We start from the raw sequence: 22,500 nt of genomic DNA on the forward strand, positions 1-22,500 counted from the left end.
ATTATTATTTGCCTTATACGGACTCACTGTTGAATGCTGAATTACTAATCACTAAGTCTCACTCATTGCTGAATGACGAATTACTGCTTTCCTTAGACTCACTGACTTACCTATGCCACCGCTGAAGGCATGGGAAGGCAATGATTCTTCCACCTGTGATCATGGCCGACTTCTGGTACCCTAATCCTATAAGGATGAAAAAGAGAGAATTAGCATTTTATTCATAAAATATTATTTTCCTTCTTCTGTACTCGATTGGTCACTTAAAAATCTGAAAGGTATAATTTATTCTTTGTTTGTCCTTCGCTTTTCAGTATGGTGGTTTATATATATATATATATATATATATATATATATATATATATATATATATATATATATATATTTATATATATATTATATATGTGTGTGTGTATATTATATATATATATATATATATATATATTATATATATATATATATATATATATATATATATATATATACATATATATATATATAATCATAAATGTTATCAAAATCTAGTTATTGTAAATGAAATCACTTCTTCATTTCACATTTGTAACTTCCTTGGTTCACAAACTTTTTACTACAGTTTTGTTCACTAGCATTACCCTTGCTATTTTCTGTAATTATTTTTTTTTTTTATTCTCATTACAACTATCATTAAAAAAAACCCTGCTATGTTCCATTGTATTTGTCTGTATCTGTTTCAAATTTTGTTTCATCAATGTCACTATCATTATCATCATCATCACTACCATTATAATTACTATAACGACATCGGCGCGACATCCTCCGTAATTGAATAAAGTCACAACCTCAGGCAACTAAGGCTATCCACATACAAACTTTGTAATCATAACCACATTGATTCAATCTCCGTTTCCGAGGTCCATTTGCTCTGAACGAATTTGCCCCAAGCTGACCTCGCTCACGACAGTTGAGGGCATGCAGAGTGACCGGCACTATGCGATCTTAACTGGAGTGGAATTGGCCACGTATTGGAAGCAGCTTGTGATATTGTGATGTGATATTGTGATATCATTAATCGTGTATCATTTCATTCTATTAGAGTTAGTGTTATTTGTATTGGATTTTTATTATATTAGTATGTTATCTATTGTTTGTTATCATTGTTGTCATCATTATTTTTTTTTTTACTATCATCCCGATTGTAAATATTATCATTATTATTATTTTAATTATCATTATATGTAGGGTCATTAATATCAAAATAACCATTATCATCTATTTTCATTATTATTAATATCATTATCAAATTGTTGTCATTGTTACCGTAATAATCATTAACATCATTACTACTAGTATCGTTATCATTAGTATTACTATCATTAGTATCATCATTACTATTGTTTTGTTATCACCACTATCACTTTCATTATTACCATCATTATCATTACTATTCCTTTTAATTATAGTCATTATCTTCATTCTTATCATTACCATCATGATTATTAATATAATTATTATTATCATTATCATTATCATCAGTGTCGTTATGACCATTATCAGCATTATTATCATTACAATTATAAATATTATATTTTCTATTATCATTATTACTATCATAATTATTATCATTACTATTATCATTATTACTATTACTGGTAATATCATTATTACTATTACTGGTACTATCATTCCTATAATCATTATTCCCTAACATAAACACAGGTATACACCAGGCGAGAGGGTTACCTCGATATCACAAAATATAAAGCTTGGTTATTAAAAAGTACAGCTGTCATTACAAACATGGGCGTCTGTCTATAAATATGTAGCAGTTTCAGGAAGTGGAATGTTTGTGGGAGAATTTGACACCACTCGTTTACTATATCTGCTCAGAAAAGAAAAGGAAAACATACTGATAGATCTTAATATACATACAAACACACATGAATACATACATATATACGCACATATACACACAAAATATGTGTGTGCGCGTGCGTGTGTGCAATACATTTTTAATACTTTCCCCGCAAGGTCACCTATCTCTTCTTGTCTAAAGTCCGATACTCCCGATACTATTAAGTCTTTCGTCTCGCTCTTGCTTTTGCTCTTGTTTTGTCTCTTTCTCTCTCTCTCTCTCTCTCTCTCTCTCTCTCTCTCTCTCTCTCTCTCTCTCTCTCTCTCTCTCTCTCTATCTCTATCTCTATCTCTATCTCTATCTCTATCTCTCCCTCTCCCTCTCCCTCTCCTTCTCCCTCCTCTCTCTCTCTCTCTCTCTCTCTCTCTCTCTCTCTCTCTCTCTCTCTCTCTCTCTCTCTCTCTCTCTCTCTCTCTCTCTCTCTCTCTCTCTCTCTTTTTTATACAGTATGTGATTGACGTGTGGGAGAGAGGATCAGAATTTCCAAAATTTACACAACTAATTAATATCAAAATATTAGTGCTTTATTAAAGCACTGAAAAGATGCATCTTTTTGCTGATAAAATTATGAAGTATGTTACCTTTTTCTCGTCGTAAAGTATCCTTACATATCATGTGATTTTTAATGGAAATTTTCTTCTGTCCGCCTAAAGTCTTTAGCCATTAAATAAAACTCCGTCCACAATAAACTATTCTTTAAAGTATTTATGATGGAACCCATTTATATTCACGTTCAGTTTACCCTAAATAAAAGTATAAAGAAATATTCGGAGGAAAAATCTGTTTCGATGTTCTAAAGGTCTTTTAATAAATTTAGATCCTTTGAAATGTGCCCCCGTCTCTTCAAGTAAAAACAAGATAGGAATTATTATCACTCAAAACTGCAACTAAAGGTCACTAGATTATGATGTTCAGTCTCTCCGACATTTGTATTTAGTGAGAGGCAGCTTGAGTTTTATCCCCGTTTAAGCGTCGGCAATTAAGTGTTGGAACAAACCAAATTTAAAAAGAAAAAAAAATCAGGGTAAGAGGGAGAGTGAGGGTGAGGATAAGAGTGAGGGTGAGGATAAGAGTGAGAGTGAGGGTGAGCGTAAGAGTGAGGGTGAGGGTAAGAGTGAAAGTGAGGGTGAGGGTAAGAGTGAGAGTGAGGGTAAGAGTAAGAGTGAGGGTGAGGGTAAGAGGGAGAGTGAGGGTGAGGGTAAGAGTGAGGGTGAGGGTAAGAGTGAGAGTGAGGGTGAGGGTAAGAGTGAGAGTGAGGGTGAGGGTAAGAGTAAGAGTGAGGGTGAGGGTAAGAGTGAGGGTGAGGGTAAGAGTGAGGGTAAGAGTGAGAGTGAGGGTGAGGGTGAGGGTAAGAGTGAGGGTGAGGGTAAGAGTGAGGGTGAGGGTGAGGGTGAGGGTAAGAGTGAGAGTGAGGGTGAGGGTAAGAGTGAGAGTGAGGGTAAGAGTAAGAGTGACGGTGAAGATAATGATGATGGTGATGTTTTTCAAACACTTTATATTAGATTTTCTCAAAGATAAGCAAATACATCATTTCCACCTATGGCTTTTGATGTGAGCGTGTTTACTTACACCAACTGGGTAAGAGCACTGAATGACTAATCGTTTTTTACAGGTCATTTTACTCTTCCGAAACATTGGAAACCACTTGGCGTGCTTCCACATTTGTTTTTGGCAAGGCGACAGGCGCACCTACTATAAGGTTGGTGACCCTAGAGTACAGCAGGCAAATTTCAGCATTGGTTTTTAAACGCAATTCAACTGTAGAGTCGAGTGACGACATAGCGCGCCGTGCGTACAAACATACAGCAGACATGGGCTAAAATTACCGCTTGTCACTTCCCACTAGTGCCAATGCGAGGTATGTGATATCTCCACTGCAGAGTCATACAATATTGCCCTTCTTCTTCTATTGAAATTTTAATCATACTACACAGAAAGAAAGTGAAGTGATATATTCCTAAAATATTCCTAAAAGTGTCTTCAAGTGAAAACAAGATAGGAATTATTATCACTCAAAACTGCAAATAAAGGTCACTTGATTATGATGTTCAGTCTCTCCGACTTTTGTATTTAGTGAGAGGCAGCTTGAGTTTTAACCCCGTTTAAGCGTCGGCAATTAAGTGTTGGAACAAACCAAATTAAAAAAAAGAAAAAATCAATCCATAAGGCTGTAGTGATATATTCATTATGCTACAAAATAACGACCCATTTGGTTAATATTCTTGTTTTTTCATTGACTTCATTGAGTCGCGAATCATTAATCCACCTTTCCATGTCGTTCTTTGAAGTTATCAGGAGTGTGCCAACTCTAGTGAACTGCAGCTGTGTTTACATTTCCGCGGGGAGATTCCTTATTTAGATCGACTAAATGTGTCAAGTTTGGCTTCAGTATAGATGGGAGGGGGGGGGGAGATATGAAAAACCAGCGGGATGTTTTGTTCTTATTCATCACAATAATGGTTTACGAATACAAATGCGTTGATCAAAACTACACAGTAACGGTTGTACAGTGATGGAACTAAGCACATCTACTATAAGAAAAAAAATCGTGTACGTTTGTCCTTTTCACGTATTGAAACGTCTTGATTTCTTGTTCGTTGACTTGTTGTAGCTGCATTCAGCTTCATGATTTACTCTACAAACTGTGGTACAAGTGCCTTCTTACTACATACAATGAATTCTTTTACACTCTGTTACGTATTATTTCTGTTTCTATGCTATAATTCCTATTGATATTTATAACATATAAACATAGTCAAGCCCATCATTTTAGTTAAATCCCTGGATTCAAGATCCTTGCTTATCTTAATGGACGCGTGACTGTGTATTTAGCATTTTTTCGTATGCTTTTAGTAACCGAAGACTTTATACACGGTCTCAACCTAATTCCCAATGCGGTGGTGGTGGTGGTGATGAGGGTAAGGGTAAGGGTGAGGGTGAGGGTAAGGGTGAGGGTGAGGGTAAGAGTGAGGGTGAGGATAAGAGTGAGGGTGAGGGTAAGAGTGAGGGTGAGGGTAAGAGTGAGAGTGAGGGTAAGAGTAAGAATGAGAGTGAGGGTGAGGATAAGAGTGAGAGTGAGGGTGAGGATAAGAGTGAGGGTAAGAGTAAGAATGAGAGTGAGGGTGTGGATAAGAGTGAGGGTGAGGGTAAGAGTGAGAGTGAGGGTGAGGATAAGAGTGAGGGTGAGGGTAAGAGTGAGGGTGAGGGTAAGAGTGAGGGTGAGGGTAAGAGTGAGAGTGAGGGTGAGGGTAAGAGTGAGGGTGAGGATAAGAGTGAGAGTGAGGGTAAGAGTGAGAGTGAGGGTGAGGCTAAGAGTGAGAGTGAGGGTAAGAGTAAGAGTGAGGGTAAGAGTGAGGGCGAGGGTGAGGATAAGAGTAAGAGTGAGGGTTAGGGTGAGGGTAAGAGTAAGAGTGAGGGTAAGAGTAAGGGTGAGGGTAAGAGTAAGAGTGAGAGTGAGGGTAAGAGTGAGAGTGAGGGTGAGGGTGAGGGTAAGAGTAAGAGTGAGGGTAAGAGTGAGAGTGAGGGTAAGAGTAAGAGTGAAAGTGAGGGTGAGGGTAAGAGTGAGAGTGAGGGTAAGAGTAAGAGTGAGGGTAAGAGGGAGAGTGAGGGTGAGGATAAGAGTGAGGGTGAGGGTAAGAGTGAGAGTGAAGGTAAGAGTGAGAGTGAGGGTGAGGGTAAGAGTGAAAGTGAGGGTGAGGGTAAGAGTGAGAGTGAGGGTAAGAGTATGAGTGAGAGTGAGGGTGAGGGTAAGAGGGAGAGTGAGGGTGAGGGTAAGAGTGAGGGTGAGGGTAAGAGTGAGAGTGAGGGTAAGAGTAAGAGTGACGGTGAAGGTGATGATGATGGTGATGTTTTTCAAACACTTTATATTAGATTTCCTCAAAGATAAGCAAATACATCATTTCCACCTATGGCTTTTGATGTGAGCGTGTTTACTTACACCAACTGGGTAAGAGCACTGAATGACTAATCGTTTTTTACAGGTCATTTTACTCTTCCGAAACATTGGAAACCACTTGGCGTGCTTCCACATTTGTTTTTGGCAAGGCGACAGGCGCACCGGTGCTACTATAAGGTTGGTGACCCTAGAGTACAGCAGGCAAATTTCAGCATTGGTTTTTAAACGCAATTCAACTGTAGAGTCGAGTGACGACATAGCGCGCCGTGCGTACAAACATACAGCAGACATGGGCTAAAATTACCGCTTGTCACTTCCCACTATTGCCAATGCGAGGTATGTGATATCTCCACTGCAGAGTCATACAATATTGCCCTTCTTCTTCTATTGAAATTTTAATCATACTACACAGAAAGAAAGCGAAATGATATATTCCTAAATGTCTACAATCCCTTCATAACGCTCTCGCTCTTTCTCTTTCTCTCTCTCTCTCTCGCCAGGCACTCCACGAAATCTTGTACAAGTTATAAGTGACCCACACTGGCGACATTGGAGTGCCTCAGACTGGGGACGTTGGAATGCCTAAGACTGGCGACGTTGGAGAGCCTAAGACTGGCGACGTTGGAGTGCCTCAGTCTGGCGACATTGGAGTGCCTCAGTCTGGCGACATTGGAATGCCTAAGACTGGCGACGTTGGAGTGCCTCAGTCTGGCGACGTTGGAGTGCCTCAGTCTGGCGACATTGGAGTGCCTCAGTCTGGCGACATTGGAATGCCTAAGACTGGCGACGTTGGAGAGCCTAAGACTGGCGACGTTGGAGAGCCTAAGACTGGCGACGTTGGAGTGCCTCAGTCTGGCGACATTGGAGTGCCTCAGTCTGGCGACATTGCAATGCCACAGAATGGTGACGTTGGAGTGCCTCAGTCTGGCGATGTTGGTGTCCCTCAGTCTGGTAACGTTGGAGTGCCTCAGTCTGGCGACATTGGAGTGCCTCAGTCTGGCGACATTGCAATACTTTAGACAGGCGACGTTGGAGTCCCTCAGTCTGGTAACGTTGAAGTGCTTCAGTCTGACGACGTTGGAGTGCCTCAGTCTGGCGACATTGCAATGCCTCAGAATGGCGACATTAGAGTGCCTCAGTCTGGCGACGTTGGAGTGCCTCAGTCTGCCGACGTTGGAGTGCCTCAGTCTGGCGACATTGCAATGCCTCAGAATGGCGACATTGGAGTGCCTCAGTCTGGCGACGTTGGAGTGCCTCAGTCTGGCGACGTTGGAGTGCCTCAGTCTGGCGACGCTGAAGTGCCTCAGTCTGGCGACATTGCAATGCCTCAGAATGGCGACATTGGAGTGCCTCAGTCTGCCGACGTTGGAGTGCCTCAGTCTGGCGACGTTGGAGTGCCTCAGTCTGGCGACGCTGAAGTGCCTCAGTCTGGCGACATTGCAATGCCTCAGAATGGTGACGTTGGAGTGCCTCAGTCTGGCGCCGTTGGAGTGCCTCAGTCTGGCGACGTTGGAGTCCCTCAGTTTGGCGACGCTGAAGAGCCTCAGTCTGACGACGTTGGAGTGCCTCAGTCTGGAGACATTGCAATGCCTCAGAATGGCGACATTGGAGTGCATCAGTCTGGCGACATTGAGGTGCATCAATCTGGCGACATTGCAATACCTTAGACTGGCGACGTTGGAGTCCCTCAGTCTGGTGACGTTGAAGTGCCTCAGTTTCGCGACAATGCAATACCTCAGACTGGCTATGTTGGAGTGCCTCAGTCTGGCGACATTGGAGTGCCTCAGTCTGGCGACATTGCAATGCTTCAGAATGGTGACGTTGGAGTGCCTCAGTCTGGCGACGTTGGAGTGCCTCAGTCTGGCGACATTGAAGAGCCTCAGTTTCGCGACAATGCAATACCTCAGACTGGCTATGTTGGAGTGCCTCAGTCTGGCGACATTGGAGTGCCTCAGTCTGGCGACATTGCAATGCTTCAGAATGGTGACGTTGGAGTGCCTCAGTCTGGCGACGTTGGAGTCCCTCAGTCTGGTGACGTTGAAGTGCCTCAGTTTCGCGACAATGCAATACCTCAGACTGGCTATGTTGGAGTGCCTCAGTTTAGCGGCATTGCAATGCCTCTGAATGGCGACATTGGAGTGCCTCAGTCTGGTGACGTGGGAGTGCCTTATTCTGGCGACGTTGGAGTGCCTCAGTCTGGTGACATTGGAGCGCTTCAGTCTGGCGACGTTGGAGTGCCTCTGTCTGGTGACGTTGGAGTGCCTCAGTCTGGCGACGTTGGAGTGCCTCAGTCTGGGGATATTAGAGTGCCTCAGTCTGGCGACGTTGGAGTGCCTCAGTCTGGCGACGTTGGAGTGCCTCAGTCTGGCGACATTGGAGTGCCTCAGTCTGGCGACATTGGAGTGCCTCAGTCTGGCGACGTTGGAGTGCCTCAGTCTGGCGACGTTGGAGTTCCTCAGTCTGGCGACGTTGGAGTGCCTCAGTCTGGCGACATTGGAGTGCCTCAGTCTGGCGACATTGGAGTGCCTCAGTCTGGCGACATTGCAATGCTTCAGAATGGTGACGTTGGAGTCCCTCAGTCTGGTGACGTGGGAGTGCCTTATTCTGGCGACGTTGGAGTGCCTCAGTCTGGTGACATTGGAGCGCTTCAGTCTGGCGACGTTGGAGTGCCTCTGTCTGGTGACGTTGGAGTGCCTCAGTCTGGCGACGTTGGAGTGCCTCAGTCTGGGGATATTAGAGTGCCTCAGTCTGGCGACGTTGGAGTGCCTCAGTCTGGCGACGTTGGAGTGCCTCAGTCTGGCGACATTGGAGTTCCTCAGTCTGGCGACGTTGGAGTGCCTCAGTCTGGCGACATTGGAGTGCCTCAGTCTGGCGACATTGGAGTGCCTCAGTCTGGCGACATTGGAGTGCCTCAGTCTGGTGACGTGGGAGTGCCTCAGTCTGGCGACGTTGGAGTGCCTCAGTCTGGCGACGTTGGAGTGCCTCAGTCTGGCGACGTTGGAGTGCCTCAGTCTGGCGACGTTGGAGTGCCTCAGTCTGGCGACGTTGGAGTGCCTCAGTCTGGCGACGTTGGAGTGCCTCAGTCTGGCGACATTGGAGTGCCTCAGTCTGGCGACGTTGGAGTGCCTCAGTCTGGCGACGTTGGAGTGCCTCAGTCTGGCGACATTGGAGTGCCTCAGTCTGGCGACGTTGGAGTGCCTCAGTCTGGCGACGTTGGAGTGCCTCAGTCTGGCGACGTTGGAGTGCCTCAGTCTGGCGACGTTGGAGTGCCTCAGTCTGGCGACGTTGGAGTGCCTTAGTCTGGCGACATTGGAGTGCCTCAGTCTGGCGACGTTGGAGTGCCTCAGTCTGGCGACGTTGGAGTGCCTTAGTCTGGCGACGTTGGAGTGCCTCAGTCTGGCGACGTTGGAGTGCCTCAGTCTGGCGACATTGGAGTGCCTCAGTCTGGCGACATTGGAGTGCCTCAGTCTGGCGACGTTGGAGTGCCTCAGTCTGGCGACATTGGAGTGCCTCAGTCTGGCGACGTTGGAGTGCCTCAGTCTGGCGACATAGAGTGCCTCAGTCTGGCGACGTTGGAGTGCCTCAGTCTGGCGACATTGGAGTGCCTCAGTCTGGGGACATTAGAGTGCCTCAGTCTGGCGACATTGGAGTGCCTCAGTCTGGCGACATTTGAGTCCCTCAGTCTGGCGACGTTGGAGTGCCTCAGTCTGGCGACATTGGAGTGCCTCAGTCTGGCGACATTGGAGTGCCTCAGTCTGGCGACGTTGGAGTGCCTCAGTCTGGCGACGTTGGAGTGCCTCAGTCTGGCGACGTTGGAGTGCCTCAGTCTGGCGACATTGGAGTGCCTCAGTCTGGCGACATTGGAGTGCCTCAGTCTGGCGACGTTGGAGTGCCTCAGTCTGGCGACATTGGAGTGCCTCAGTCTGGCGACATTGGAGTGCCTCAGTCTGGCGACGTTGGAGTGCCTCAGTCTGGCGACATTGGAGTGCCTCAGTCTGGCGACGTTGGAGTGCCTCAGTCTGGCGACATTGGAGTGCCTCAGTCTGGCGACGTTGGAGTGCCTCAGTCTGGCGACATTGGAGTGCCTCAGTCTGGCGACGTTGGAGTGCCTCAGTCTGGCGACGTTGGAGTGCCTCAGTCTGGCGACATTGGAGTGCCTCAGTCTGGCGACATTGGAGTGCCTCAGTCTGGCGACATAGAGTGCCTCAGTCTGGCGACATTGGAGTGCCTCAGTCTGGCGACGTTGGAGTGCCTCAGTCTGGCGACATTGGAGTGCCTCAGTCTGGCGACATTGGAGTGCCTCAGTCTGGCGACGTTGGAGTGCCTCAGTCTGGCGACATTGGAGTGCCTCAGTCTGGCGACGTTGGAGTGCCTTAGTCTGGCGACGTTGGAGTGCCTCAGTCTGGCGACGTTGGAGTGCCTCAGTCTGGCGACGTTGGAGTGCCTTAGTCTGGCGACATTGGAGTGCCTCAGTCTGGCGACGTTGGAGTGCCTCAGTCTGGCGACGTTGGAGTGCCTCAGTCTGGCGACATTGGAGTGCCTCAGACTGGGGACGTTGGAGTGCCTCAGTCTGGCGACATAGAGTGCCTCAGTCTGGCGACATTGGAGTGCCTCAGTCTGGCGACGTTGGAGTGCCTTAGTCTGGCGACGTTGGAGTGCCTTAGTCTGGCGACATTGGAGTGCCTCAGTCTGGCGACATAGAGTGCCTCAGTCTGGCGACATTGGAGTGCCTCAGTCTGGGGACATTAGAGTTCCTCAGACTGGCGACGTTGGAGTGCCTCAGTCTGGCGACATTGGAGTGCCTCAGACTGGGGACGTTGGAGTGCCTCAGTCTGGCGACGTTGGAGTGCCTCAGTCTGGCGACATTGGAGTGCCTCAGTCTGGCGACATTGGAGTGCCTCAGTCTGGCGACATTGGAGTGCCTCAGTCTGGGGACATTAGAGTTCCTCAGACTGGCGACATTGGAGTGCCTCAAACTGGCGACATTGGAGTGCCTCAAACTGGCGACATTGGAGTGCCTCAGATTGGCGACATTGGAGTGCCTCAGATTGGCGACATTGGAGTGCCTTAGTCTGGCGACATTGGAGTGCCTCAGTCTGGCGACATCAGAGTGCCTTAGTCTGGCGATATTGGAGTGCCTCAGTCTGGCGACATTGGAGTGCCTCAGTTTGGCGACGCTGGAGTACGTCAGACTGGCGACGTTGGAGAACTTCAGACCCGCGGCAGATCAGGAAGTTTGGAAATGGGTGCTGATATCATCAAAGTACCCCGACGGCTCTCAGGCTAAGGCCATGACACGCCAGGGCAATATTTGGATGAACAGGAATTGGAAGAGAAAGTACTTGCTCAAAATAACTTACTCAACTATAAACATAGGGAAGAGAGAGAGAGAGAACGTGAGTGGTTCAGTGAAAGTGTGAACATTAGCGTATTTTCCAAGCACGTGTTGGTGTCTGAGCGAAAGAGAGTATGAGAAACTCGAGCTCTTGTTGGTGCGCGCTTTTGAAATGTGGCTTTGTGTGCTCCTCAAACATGTATGTGAATAGAAGTGCGAGCGTGAGCGTGTGGCCATGAAGGCCTCAATCTTAATACTGATTCGACATATTAGCTTTCTAACGTCGGTTATCAATCCATACATTATTTTTGGTACCGTAACTGTTACCTTGACTTTAACCTTTGATAAATTTCCCATTCAACGCTACATATCCTGAGTACGTCCTTGTTACGTGTTCTACAGCACAACGTAACATGGTGACTTTTATTTAGTCTCGTTGTTTGCTTTCTTCATAACTTCTTTAGCAATTCCTTAAGCCTTGAAGATCAATAATTCATGCGTATACATTCAACAGAAATATGTTTGCTACTGGTACTAGCATGTTTACAACTGAAGAATGGAAGCAAGTGTGGTTGCTGCCTCTTGCAACTCACGCATTTTAATGCTAGCCGCAGGACATAAGAATGCACTCATTTTTACAGGAAATGTCTACAGCGACTTTTTTTCTTCATTATTTGTTTATTTTGCATAACCTTCGATTTATTTAAATGACACTATTACAGGTACTTATCAGAACGGGCAATAGCTGAGCGTGGAGTCTTTGAAAGACATCCAGATTTTCTCTACGAGCATTGGGTGTATCATATGTAATAATGTAATAAACGTTTTGTAAAATTTTATCATTATAGTAATTATTATTATCAGTATCATTATCATTTCTGTTATTATTATCATTGTTGTTGTTGTTGTTAAAATCAATATAATTTTCATTATTGTTATCACTGATGTTGATATTGTTATAATACTATTGATGATTATTATCATCACCATCATCATCATTACCATCATTACCATCCCCATTATCACCATCACCATCATTATCAACAGTAGTAATATCATTACTATCATTATTATTGTTGTTGTCATTCTTAATAGCGTTATAATTATCATCATCATCACTATCGTCATTACTAATATCAATAAAGATAATAATAATATAACAATACAAAGACCTACCAAATAATAACAAATACCATATAAGTTTAAATCTATGAGTATCTCGGCGTATAAAGAACAGTGAAGCGAGATAAGTAACCATAGCAGTTGGAATAGTTACCAGAAACATTAGTTATCATTGTTTTATTACCCTAAACATAATGATAAAATGAATTATATTTTCGACGTTATTACTGAACAAGGTGAAAAAATCACATTAGCTAATAACTAATGCCAAATGATTGTGTTGGCAATAAACACAGAACGGAAATTACAAGCAAGGCAACCACATAGGGCTCCAAGTTGTCCCTGGCATCCCTTCAGCTCGACACCCAAGCCTTATGCCGGGATCCCCTATACACTGTATTCCCCACATCTTATGAGGCGTCGCCTTCAAGGTCAGCTCACGTCAGGGGTACCAACATGACGCGGGACGACGCACGGTCGCCATCTATCGACATGTACACGGTTGTAACTTTAGCCTTTTTATGTGTATATAAATGAAGGACCTAAGAAAGCTATATTACTGATACATAGGAACAAATTTGCCCTTGTGATTGGTACGGGAAGTGAAAGAGAGAATAGCAATTGTACACATCCTACGAGGAATGCCACATGGAAACTACTCACGCTAGCTTACTGTTACAGCGGTTGTACACTGTTAACAGGAGCTCACGCAAACTTTCATTATAATCGTTACCGTAGCCTTATGCACAGCTTGTTATATTCCAAATAAAATCGTAAATGAAAATGGCAACTTTCACCCATTGGTAATGATGATGATGAAGATGATGATGATGATGATGATGATGATGATGATGAGGAGGAGGAGGAGGAGGAGGAGGAGGAGGAGGAGGAGGAGGACGACGACGACGACGACGACGATGACGATGTTATCATTATCATATCAAAAACAAAAATATAACAACAATAATAACAAAGCATTCATTCACAAGTAAGACACGCAGTAGCGCTAGGTTTCGTATAAAATAAACTAGAAACCAATCACAAATACATCCATACAATGTCACGTCCAAATGACTTGACAAATGCACCGTATAATGTTCGAATTGTGGAATGAAATGCCCAGTCGCGAAAGACAGGAAGCTCAAAAGGGGCGTGACCGAGTGTATACATACCGTAGGGGCGTGTGATTTCTATCTGCCTATCCACACATACAAATATTTAATCCTTGACAGATTGATAGATAGATAAACAGATAGATTTATCGATAGGTAGACTGAGAGACAGATTGATTACTTGACTCACTGATTGATGCATTGATATATGGACAGACAAATCCCAAGAGAAAATAAGAGAGAGAGAGAAGAGAAGAGAGGATAGGAGAGAGAGAGAGAGGGGGGGGGGGGAGGGAGGTAAGGGGTGAGTGCCATTCAGGCTATATTAATATGAACCAGATGTCCGCCGCCACACTCGAACATAGGCCTACCACCGACATATTATTTTTCACAATCGCAAAACTTCAACCTGACTGACAATCTGGGAGCCATAAGATACATTTAATGTGGAACAGAAATTCCTTGAGCGGCATTTAGAAAGTATCTGCGCACATCTAGTTATACGATTTTTCTTCCCTGACCAGCGAATAAGGAGAAATATATAATATACATGTGAAAACTACTGACCTGATAATACTATGACCTCGTTTGGTCCACATGTCAAGATAAGTGGAAGAACCATTGCTCCTCGTTCGATTGGCCACTTTCAAAGTTCACTGAGTTCACGGATCGACTCCACTCTCTCACTAGCAGAACGAGACACTGACTTCTCTACCGTGGGCCCACCCGAGGATGAGTAGGTGCGCTGTCTCCACACTCCGTTTTCTTTGACTGAGTGCGATGATATTTGTAATTTTCTTTTGCCCTACTTTTTCATTCACGTTTTCCATTAGTTGTTTATACATAGATGGTGTTATAGGTGCAAAATTCGATAATAGTGGATAACATATTACAAAACATTGCAATCATAGCAATCAATAATAGGAAGGGAACGGGCAGCCTTTTCTTTCCTATAACGGGTGCTAAATTTATTTTTTGGTTCTTGACAAGCATACGCTGATTGATTCTAAGTTCTCGAACTAAACTGTTATTCACGAAATTCTAATGCCACTTGGTAAGCGGTAGACAGGTTCATTACATATTGCCATAATTTGGCATGAGCGAGGCATCCGAGATCATGTAAAACTATATAGATAAACAATAAACAACTGTTTATCTATAGATGAATAAATGCATTTTTAGGGAATGAGGATTAACAATAGGAAGGAAACGAACACCACTATTTCCTACAAAGTGCACCGAATCAAATTCTCGGAACTAGACCGGCACACGCACACTTTTCAAAGTTGTTGCACCAAGGTTATTCCCTAAATTTTAATGTTACTGCGATAGGTAATCCTTATTACCATTGTCAGATGTGAATACATGTAAACAGCATCCAAATTAAATCTATTATAAACGTTTTAATATACGATGTACAGTATATATACATCGATTCAGTATTCACAAATTATATAACCTTTCTCTGGGGCCCTAGTTGGCAGATGATCAGGGGCTCCTACCCTAGAAGCTCATGCCATAATGGAGCACTACATTTGAATATTTCCAGCAATGTTGACAAAAGAAGAATGGTAATATGATATTCTTTCAAATGTTTGGTTGGTTGGTATCTCTAAATAAAACATATAGATATTTAATCGACAAATGCAATATTGTACACTAACTCTAATTGTACTGTTCTACTACACTGACAAAATATGTGTATGTGTATGAATGTATATACACAGCAGCATGTGTGTGTGTATATATGTATATATATATATATATATATATATATATATATATATATATATATATATATATATATATATGTGTGTGTGTGTGTGTGTGTGTGTGTGTGTGTATGTATATATATATATATATATATATATATATATATATATATATATATATATATATATATATATTAACATTAGCAGCGGATGGCATGATTTGCTGCCAAGGCAGAGTTGGTCGTAGACGCGGATGGCACCGTGCCAGACAATGTAAACCCGCCATCCTACTGCATACATATTTTATTAAAGCCGCGACCAATGGGTAAATTTAAGAGAAAGAGAGACAGATTTTGACTTTGACAAGTTGAAGTAGTATAGCGTATAGATATATTTTGAGCTGTGCTGTGAAGAGTAGTTGCAAAATGAGGGTTGTTCAAATTGTTCACAGGAATGAAGGAATGCTACATATACGAAAGGAAAGTTGGAGAACTTACGGAGACTGAAGAGCAGTAAGAAAATTCCATACATTTATGAAATTGATTAACGGCAATGAGGAACTTTAAGAATAAAATGTGTCGAGAGTAATAAGAAAATTACCAAATATCTGTAAAGTATTTACCAAGGTGAATTTCTGAACTATTTAAGCTTGCAGCTTATTTCCAAATGAAAGTCTACGAAATGTATAACTTTCAATAGACCTACTTGTCTTCGCTTCTCCAATAACAAGCACCAGATACATTTACTGAACCCTTCTAGCTCTTTTATTCTGGCAAGATATAAAATGTGATAACTTGCTTCATCACTTTGGCCTTGGTAGAAGCCGAACATATTTTTGAATATCTGCGTGACTAATTCTTACTGAACACTCCCATTCATTACCCACTAGGACAGCCTTCAGAATACGAAATTTAATGCAAAAGCCTCCTTTCCCCCAATTCATACAATCTTATACCAGACTCAGCAAAACATACAATAAATATATTATCAACGAGTTTCTTCTCGCATCACACAAAAATACCGACATAATCTTGGACATGATTCAGAGGTATACGCGGCGCAAAAACAAGTTTATTTTCAGGTAAAACGGATGGGGAGAGATTTTGGTGGACGCATTCTGTCATCTCTCAACCTCTAGCATTTTATAGCAAATAAACATAATGATAAGGGTACTTTAATCCCTGTGCGATTGCTCATTGTTTATTCAAAGGAAGACACACTGCAAGTGCCGAATAATCCACCAACACATTTCAGATGCCCCTTTAAAGAATATACCACGAGGAGTTTTCTACGCCCCAAAACGAAACATGTGCATGATTCATCTTATTAAGTATTTTCAGTTAAGTGGAAACACCAGCCAGCGCTTTCGGCAGTATGGAAGTTCCATAAAGCTTTTTGTTCAATCCTGTCGCCGAATATTACATCACTTTATGATGGCATTTGTGTCCCCTTTTAATTACACAGAAAGCTGTCGCTGTGAAAGAGAGAGAGAGAAAGAGTAAGCAGGAGCTGCAGCTAACACCTGCTTTTATCATTATTCCCAAATGGACCCCCCTCCCCTCCCCTGCTGGGCATGAGCAAGGATGGTCATCTTCTTTTAACATGGATAGCGACTTTTTGACTCCACTGGTGACAATGTTTACTCTGGCTAGAACAACACCATATGCCTCTCATTGCCCTGGTCTTTGTAAATGTATAGGTTGCAAGTAGCTCCTTTAAATTGTCCTATTGGTGAGCCGAAGTGACCAAAGTTATAGAAGAAAAGAAATTAGGGTCTTCTTCAGCAAAAGAAAAAACTTTTCTCTGTTTTAACAACATACAAGTAATAATCAAAACTACCTTACATGCAGATGATAGTCACAAGGGAAGACTCAAGAATGTGGCTCTGCTTTGACTTTTGAGTTCGGTACTTGCGCCTGACACATTTTGAGGACAAAGAAAATCAAAGAAAAAACTACTTAATGGACACTTTCAACGTTACTGTGTGTGCAAAAGCAGGGGGTTAGAGCTCGCATGCATTCTTTAGTTATTATTTCCTAATATTGCCAATATAAAAGCTCGCAAGTCAAATCTAAATCAAGTTACCTAGTGATAAAGTTTTATGACGTACTACTTTTAAAACTTTTTTTCTTCATGTGTTTGATCAGACAAGTTACAGTAGCGCATTTAAAGGAAAAGCGTCTCCAACTCGAACATTGCATAATGTTGCCCAAAGAATAGAAATGGGTTAGTTAAACGCCCTTATCTTACCTTCATCTTCTAATAAACTTATTGGTCAATAAAAGATAACGATTTGTTTGAAATTCTACTGTATATCAAGTACACCATACCAACCTTCAGAATCTAAAGAAGAACATTGAGTTATAAATCGCCATTACACAAGCCGGAATTATTTTCTCTCTCTCCAGCGCAACGTGAGTGACGACTGAACCTTCGGCCAGGATGGGACAGAATAGAAAAAAAGGTGAACATATTCCGTATTAATTCTAATATTAACGCGATTTACCTGATTTAGAACATGCTTTATATTATTGAAGTCTGTGTTTTATTTTTATGCCGAAAGTAAGGTGTGGAGTTGAAATTAGCTAATATATCACAGACTCTGAATTCATATACCTGGGCCACTACTTACATTCTGGTGAAATACCTGTTGGTCGAGTTTCTTTTTGCGTATAACATGCTGGCAAGACCTACAAGTTCTGTTTATGAAGGGCAGTTTCATTCAGTGTGGATTCAATATTACTATATTAATGTTTCTGACAGGTGTTTAAGGCTCTTATAGCTTTTTTACCAAATTCTCTATGGGCAGGACATTTTCCATCTAAAATTAGGGGTTCCTACTTGTAATATCATGCTGACATCAACTCTTTCTTAGCGGTATACATGTTATTCAGTCATATACCTGTCTACTGTAAAATAAAAATATTAAAGACGTGGTTTTATATGATTTACTCACCCCCATGGCATACCGTGTGCTGCGCAGCTATTGCATAAAACGGTTTTGGTGGGAGTTTTGAATACGCTGTTTTCAGGGTATTTTCTCTACAAAATCCTAACCTATTATGCAACCTAACTTTATCTGGTCTTGAAGTTAGCCCTAGCCAAGGGGGGCTGTGCCCCCCCTGGACCCCTCTCCCCTTTTTTATAGCACTTTATACTACTTACCTTGGTTTTCAGGAGTTTTTATTTTGTTTAACATGGAGCTTGAGAGATGACACCTATGTGTACCCATTGTTGCCAATGCATATTCCATACAGGGACCAATACCGCAAACACGTATATACATCTTCACAATGCAACAACCAACTTGAAACTCTTTTGAAAACTCAAACTTGCAGGTTCGCTAACAATAAGGAACATGAAAGCGTATTGATTGGCCAGTTGATATAAGGGTAGTACTCATTGGCTGTTGCCTCTAGAAAACTAAAATCATAATATTGTTTTTCTATAGATGGCTCTTTTTTTAATAAGACATCAATTGATTGTTTACAAGTGCAGGGTGGAGGTCATAGGCCCTGATGTGTACCAAGTGCTCTCACCTACTATTTAAGACCTGGTTGTAGGTTACAGTTGGTGAATTGTGGGTAAAATCAATCATTTATGGATTGTATAGGTTGAGAGGAATCCATCAATACCACTTTTGTGGTATTTAGTAACAAGGCATTATTCAGAAAATTTACCAAAGAGATGTGCCTGGAGGTTATTTGACCCCTACTAAAATGCCAACCAGCATGGCATCAACTTACAATGCTGGACACTGAGTCAGCTTATTTACTACTAATATCATTGCTAAAGTTATTCATATCTGGATAGTATACATCAAATGTCTTTAATCATTACCAGATCTGGATGTTTGATTGATGAGCTGCTTAACTCTAGAATTAGTGATTTTGTTGTTGCTATTGTTGTAATGTTTCTCTATTTGAGAATCCAATTAGTGATGCAAAAATAGGAAACTTTTATAATGATAGTTACTGTAGGTTGCTTGGCTCATGCAAGATAATGCATTGACTTCTTATCAAACTAATGGCATAAGATGAGAAAGCAATTAATGGGCAGAACTATGATATTTAACCCTCTCTGGACGGGTGGTACAGTACTGTACCACTCATTCAAAAGCCCAGTGGCCGGGCGGCACAGTATTGTGCCAGCCATTCAATTGATTTAGGCCTAATAATTCGAATGCCCCGGCATTGTGACATTCAAGGCTAGAATGCCCCCGTCGTGGATGGATTAACTGATTATTTCTGAAAAATATATGACTAACACTATTGGTGCCAGTTGAATTTAATGATATTTCCTCTATAATAGAGGGCACAAAGTATGCCATAGAAATTGCTGGATAAAAAAATAGGTTACTAATGTAGATGATAAATTATAATAAAAACACTTGTTACAATTTATAGCACTGCACTCTCAGACCTGATTAGCACTTTATAAACATTGAGTCCTTTATTGACCAAGTTTTCTGTGATATTACACTATACTTAATATTGATATCTGATAGTTCTGCATTAGTCATATATCTTCCAGGTGTCATGAGTGTGTTGGTATATAGAGTGGCAGCTGTGGTATTGTTCTTTGCAGAAACCAATTTTTTTGCCTGGAAAATGTTCTGCGTATACTTATCTATGCTTTTTATTGATCCTAGGTCCTACTCTCTCCAAGGAGGAGCTGCGCATGCTCACAGTGGGGGAGATTGTGCAGGAGCTAATCAAGGCACAGAAAGAAGGGCGTGATGTGAATCTGAACAAGCTGAAGACACGAATATCATCAAAATATGGACTTTCCTCATCTCCCAGGCTGGTGGACATTATTGCTGCAGTACCACAAGAACACAAGAAAGTCCTTCTCCCAAAACTGCGCGCAAAGCCTGTTCGAACAGCTTCAGGAGTAAGTTTTTTTGCGACAGATAAAGTTTTGATTAGACATTTCCCTGAAGAGCAAAGTGTCTCATTGTTATGTACTGATTCTATATATATTGTACACACAGATGTTTAGGTTCCATGGAGTAAAAACACTGTTAAAAGGGTTCTGGTACTTTGAAAATTTTGAGAACCACAACTGTAAGGAATGCCTTTACAATGGAATTCTTTTTATTTATATATCTAATTTCAGTTTTCTTTTGATGTTATTCAGTTTTTAAGAGATTAGTAACTGGTATTATTTACTTTTAGCAAACTTGCTACTAGATATCGTTAGATACTTATTTGATGTGGTGATGATGATTATTATACCATCAGAAAAAAACATTTATGAACTCTACTCATATTACTTTTCTCATCAGATTGCTGTGGTTGCCGTTATGTGCAAGCCCCATCGCTGTCCACACATTAATATGACTGGTAATATATGTGTGTATTGCCCTGGTGGTCCAGACTCTGACTTCGAGTACTCCACGCAGAGCTACACAGGCTACGAACCCACATCAATGCGAGCTATTAGGGCCAGGTATAATCCATACCTTCAAACAAGACATCGTGTAGAGCAGGTAAAAAGCTTTAGATCCTTTTACTATTGTACACTATTTTGGATTTACAATGAGAAGAAGACTGCTTGCACTGATGGTGTTATGGCTTTTTAATGCATAATGAACCCATGTGTTATCCTGGCAAAAATGAACTCATTGAGCAAGTCCCACATTTTATTTGTTTTGCAACGAAAATATACTGTCATTGACCAGGCAATGAACTTTTTTTTAATGTTTTTAGATTTTGATGGTTCATTGAGTTATTTAATATTAACAGCATTTAAAAATAAGTGAAATACTACAAAATTTACATTAAGGGAATTATTTTTGAAACCTTTCAGAATTGTTAACACTAAACTAATCAATGCTTTCAGTTAAGGCAGCTTGGCCATAATGTGGATAAGGTTGAGTTCATCGTGATGGGTGGCACGTTCATGGCCCTCCCAGAAGACTACAGAGATTACTTTATACGGAATCTCCATGATGCTCTCTCAGGACACTCGTCTAGCAGCGTCGAAGAAGCAGTTGTGTACTCAGAAAGGAGCAACACAAAGTGCATTGGTAAGTTGTATTTGTTAAAGTGTAATTATTGTTCAAGATTTTTATTTTAGTTGTGTTGGAGAATGGTAAGGTGTTGGTTTTTCTGTTGAGGTGCCTGTGCACCAATAATTCAATAAGTTTCTTATATTACTTTGGCAATATTATCTATTTATAAAGTTTTAAGAGTTGTCTTCGGAAATAACACTCACCATGTGTTGCTTTCATGATGCACATGAAAGTATCACAATATGCTTTCATTTGAGAAATTTATTATTGTTGGCATGTGGAAATTTATATTAAAGTTTTCAGTAGCTCACTATTCTTTTTTGAGAGTGAAAATACCATGCAGGGTCTTTCTACCATGGAATAGTAGTTCAGTTGTCTTAATATATTCAATAGAAGCCTATAAAGAAAGAGATCGAGAAAAATAGACAGAAGAGGGTTATATTTAACATTCTATTGTTTTTGTACTAGATATGAAGAAGTGGAAATTTTGAAGATTTATTATATTCTTACTTTTGATAATTGAAAAGAATAGTTCCTAAAAACGAAAATATATTTGTACATTTAATTGGTGGATAGTATGATGTGGCATTTACTTTTACAGTTTGAACTTGTTCCCTTGACTGAAGTACTTTAAGGTTTTTGCATACACCTTTTATATATAATATGAAAATAGATTTTGCTTATGTATTTTTACTTTGCAAAAAGGTTCCATGTGTAATATGTAAATAGATTCTGCTTAAATTTACTTGGACTCTCCTCTTTTCAGGCATCACCATAGAGACCCGTCCTGATTACTGTCTAAAGAGACATCTCTCAGACATGCTCAAGTATGGCTGCACCAGGTTGGAAATAGGAGTGCAGTCAGTTTATGAAGATGTAGCCAGAGATACAAACAGGTATATATCTTATAGAAAGAGATCAAACAGGTATAGCCTAGATTTTGTAGAATGGAATATATACAGTTTATATCGTATAGCGATAGAAACAAACAGGTATAGGTCTTGGAGCAATAGATAAAAAATCTTTTAGAAAGGGATGCAAACAGGTATAACCAAGTTCTTTTGGAGTTCCCACGTTTTAATATTGCGTGATAATAGATTTCTTTGTATATTTTGATGTGTTATAGCAGGAAATTGTCTGCATGTAATTTAGTCTGATAGCGTAACTTCATTTCATGATCAGCTAGAAGGCTAATTCTTGAAATATTTATATTACAAAATGAGATGCCATCAAATAGTCAGCTATTGTTCAACTTTGGTAACATATTCATTTTTCTTGTAACTGGATTATTTTCAAGCTTGTGAGAATTAACATATTTTTCCAGGGGTCACACAGTGAGAGCTGTTAGTGAGAGTTTCCAATACTCTAAGGATGCAGGATTTAAAGTTGTGTCACATATGATGCCAGACTTGCC

At 41.4% G+C, this 22,500-nt stretch overlaps 2 protein-coding genes across 2 annotated transcripts in view; one reads left to right on the forward strand and one right to left on the reverse strand.

Moving 5' to 3' along the window:
- The window catches only part of LOC122250850 (flotillin-1), a 23,953-nt gene extending 9,822 nt beyond the window's left edge, over positions 1-14,131 (reverse strand). The window contains exons 1-2 of the mRNA XM_043012523.2: positions 13,926-14,131; positions 111-186 (exon numbers count right to left, since the gene is read on the reverse strand). Of these exons, the coding sequence (XP_042868457.1) occupies positions 111-186; positions 13,926-13,980 (131 nt within the window). The 5' untranslated portion in view covers positions 13,981-14,131. The remainder of the gene's footprint in view (positions 1-110; positions 187-13,925) is intronic.
- A 3,341-nt stretch (positions 14,132-17,472) lies between these two features.
- Positions 17,473-22,500, forward strand: part of Elp3 (elongator complex protein 3) — a 9,973-nt gene continuing 4,945 nt past the window's right edge. Inside the window, exons 1-6 of the mRNA XM_043012528.2 lie at positions 17,473-17,534; positions 19,722-19,963; positions 20,358-20,561; positions 20,915-21,101; positions 21,853-21,982; positions 22,411-22,500. The exon at positions 22,411-22,500 is cut by the window's right edge and continues 37 nt beyond it. Coding sequence (XP_042868462.1) covers positions 17,513-17,534; positions 19,722-19,963; positions 20,358-20,561; positions 20,915-21,101; positions 21,853-21,982; positions 22,411-22,500 — 875 coding nt within the window. The 5' untranslated portion in view covers positions 17,473-17,512. The remainder of the gene's footprint in view (positions 17,535-19,721; positions 19,964-20,357; positions 20,562-20,914; positions 21,102-21,852; positions 21,983-22,410) is intronic.

Source organism: Penaeus japonicus, unplaced genomic scaffold, assembly GCF_977035675.1.
Source record: "Penaeus japonicus unplaced genomic scaffold, GWHDUDI00000001_assembly GWHDUDI00000009, whole genome shotgun sequence".
Classification (NCBI taxonomy): domain Eukaryota; kingdom Metazoa; phylum Arthropoda; class Malacostraca; order Decapoda; family Penaeidae; genus Penaeus; species Penaeus japonicus.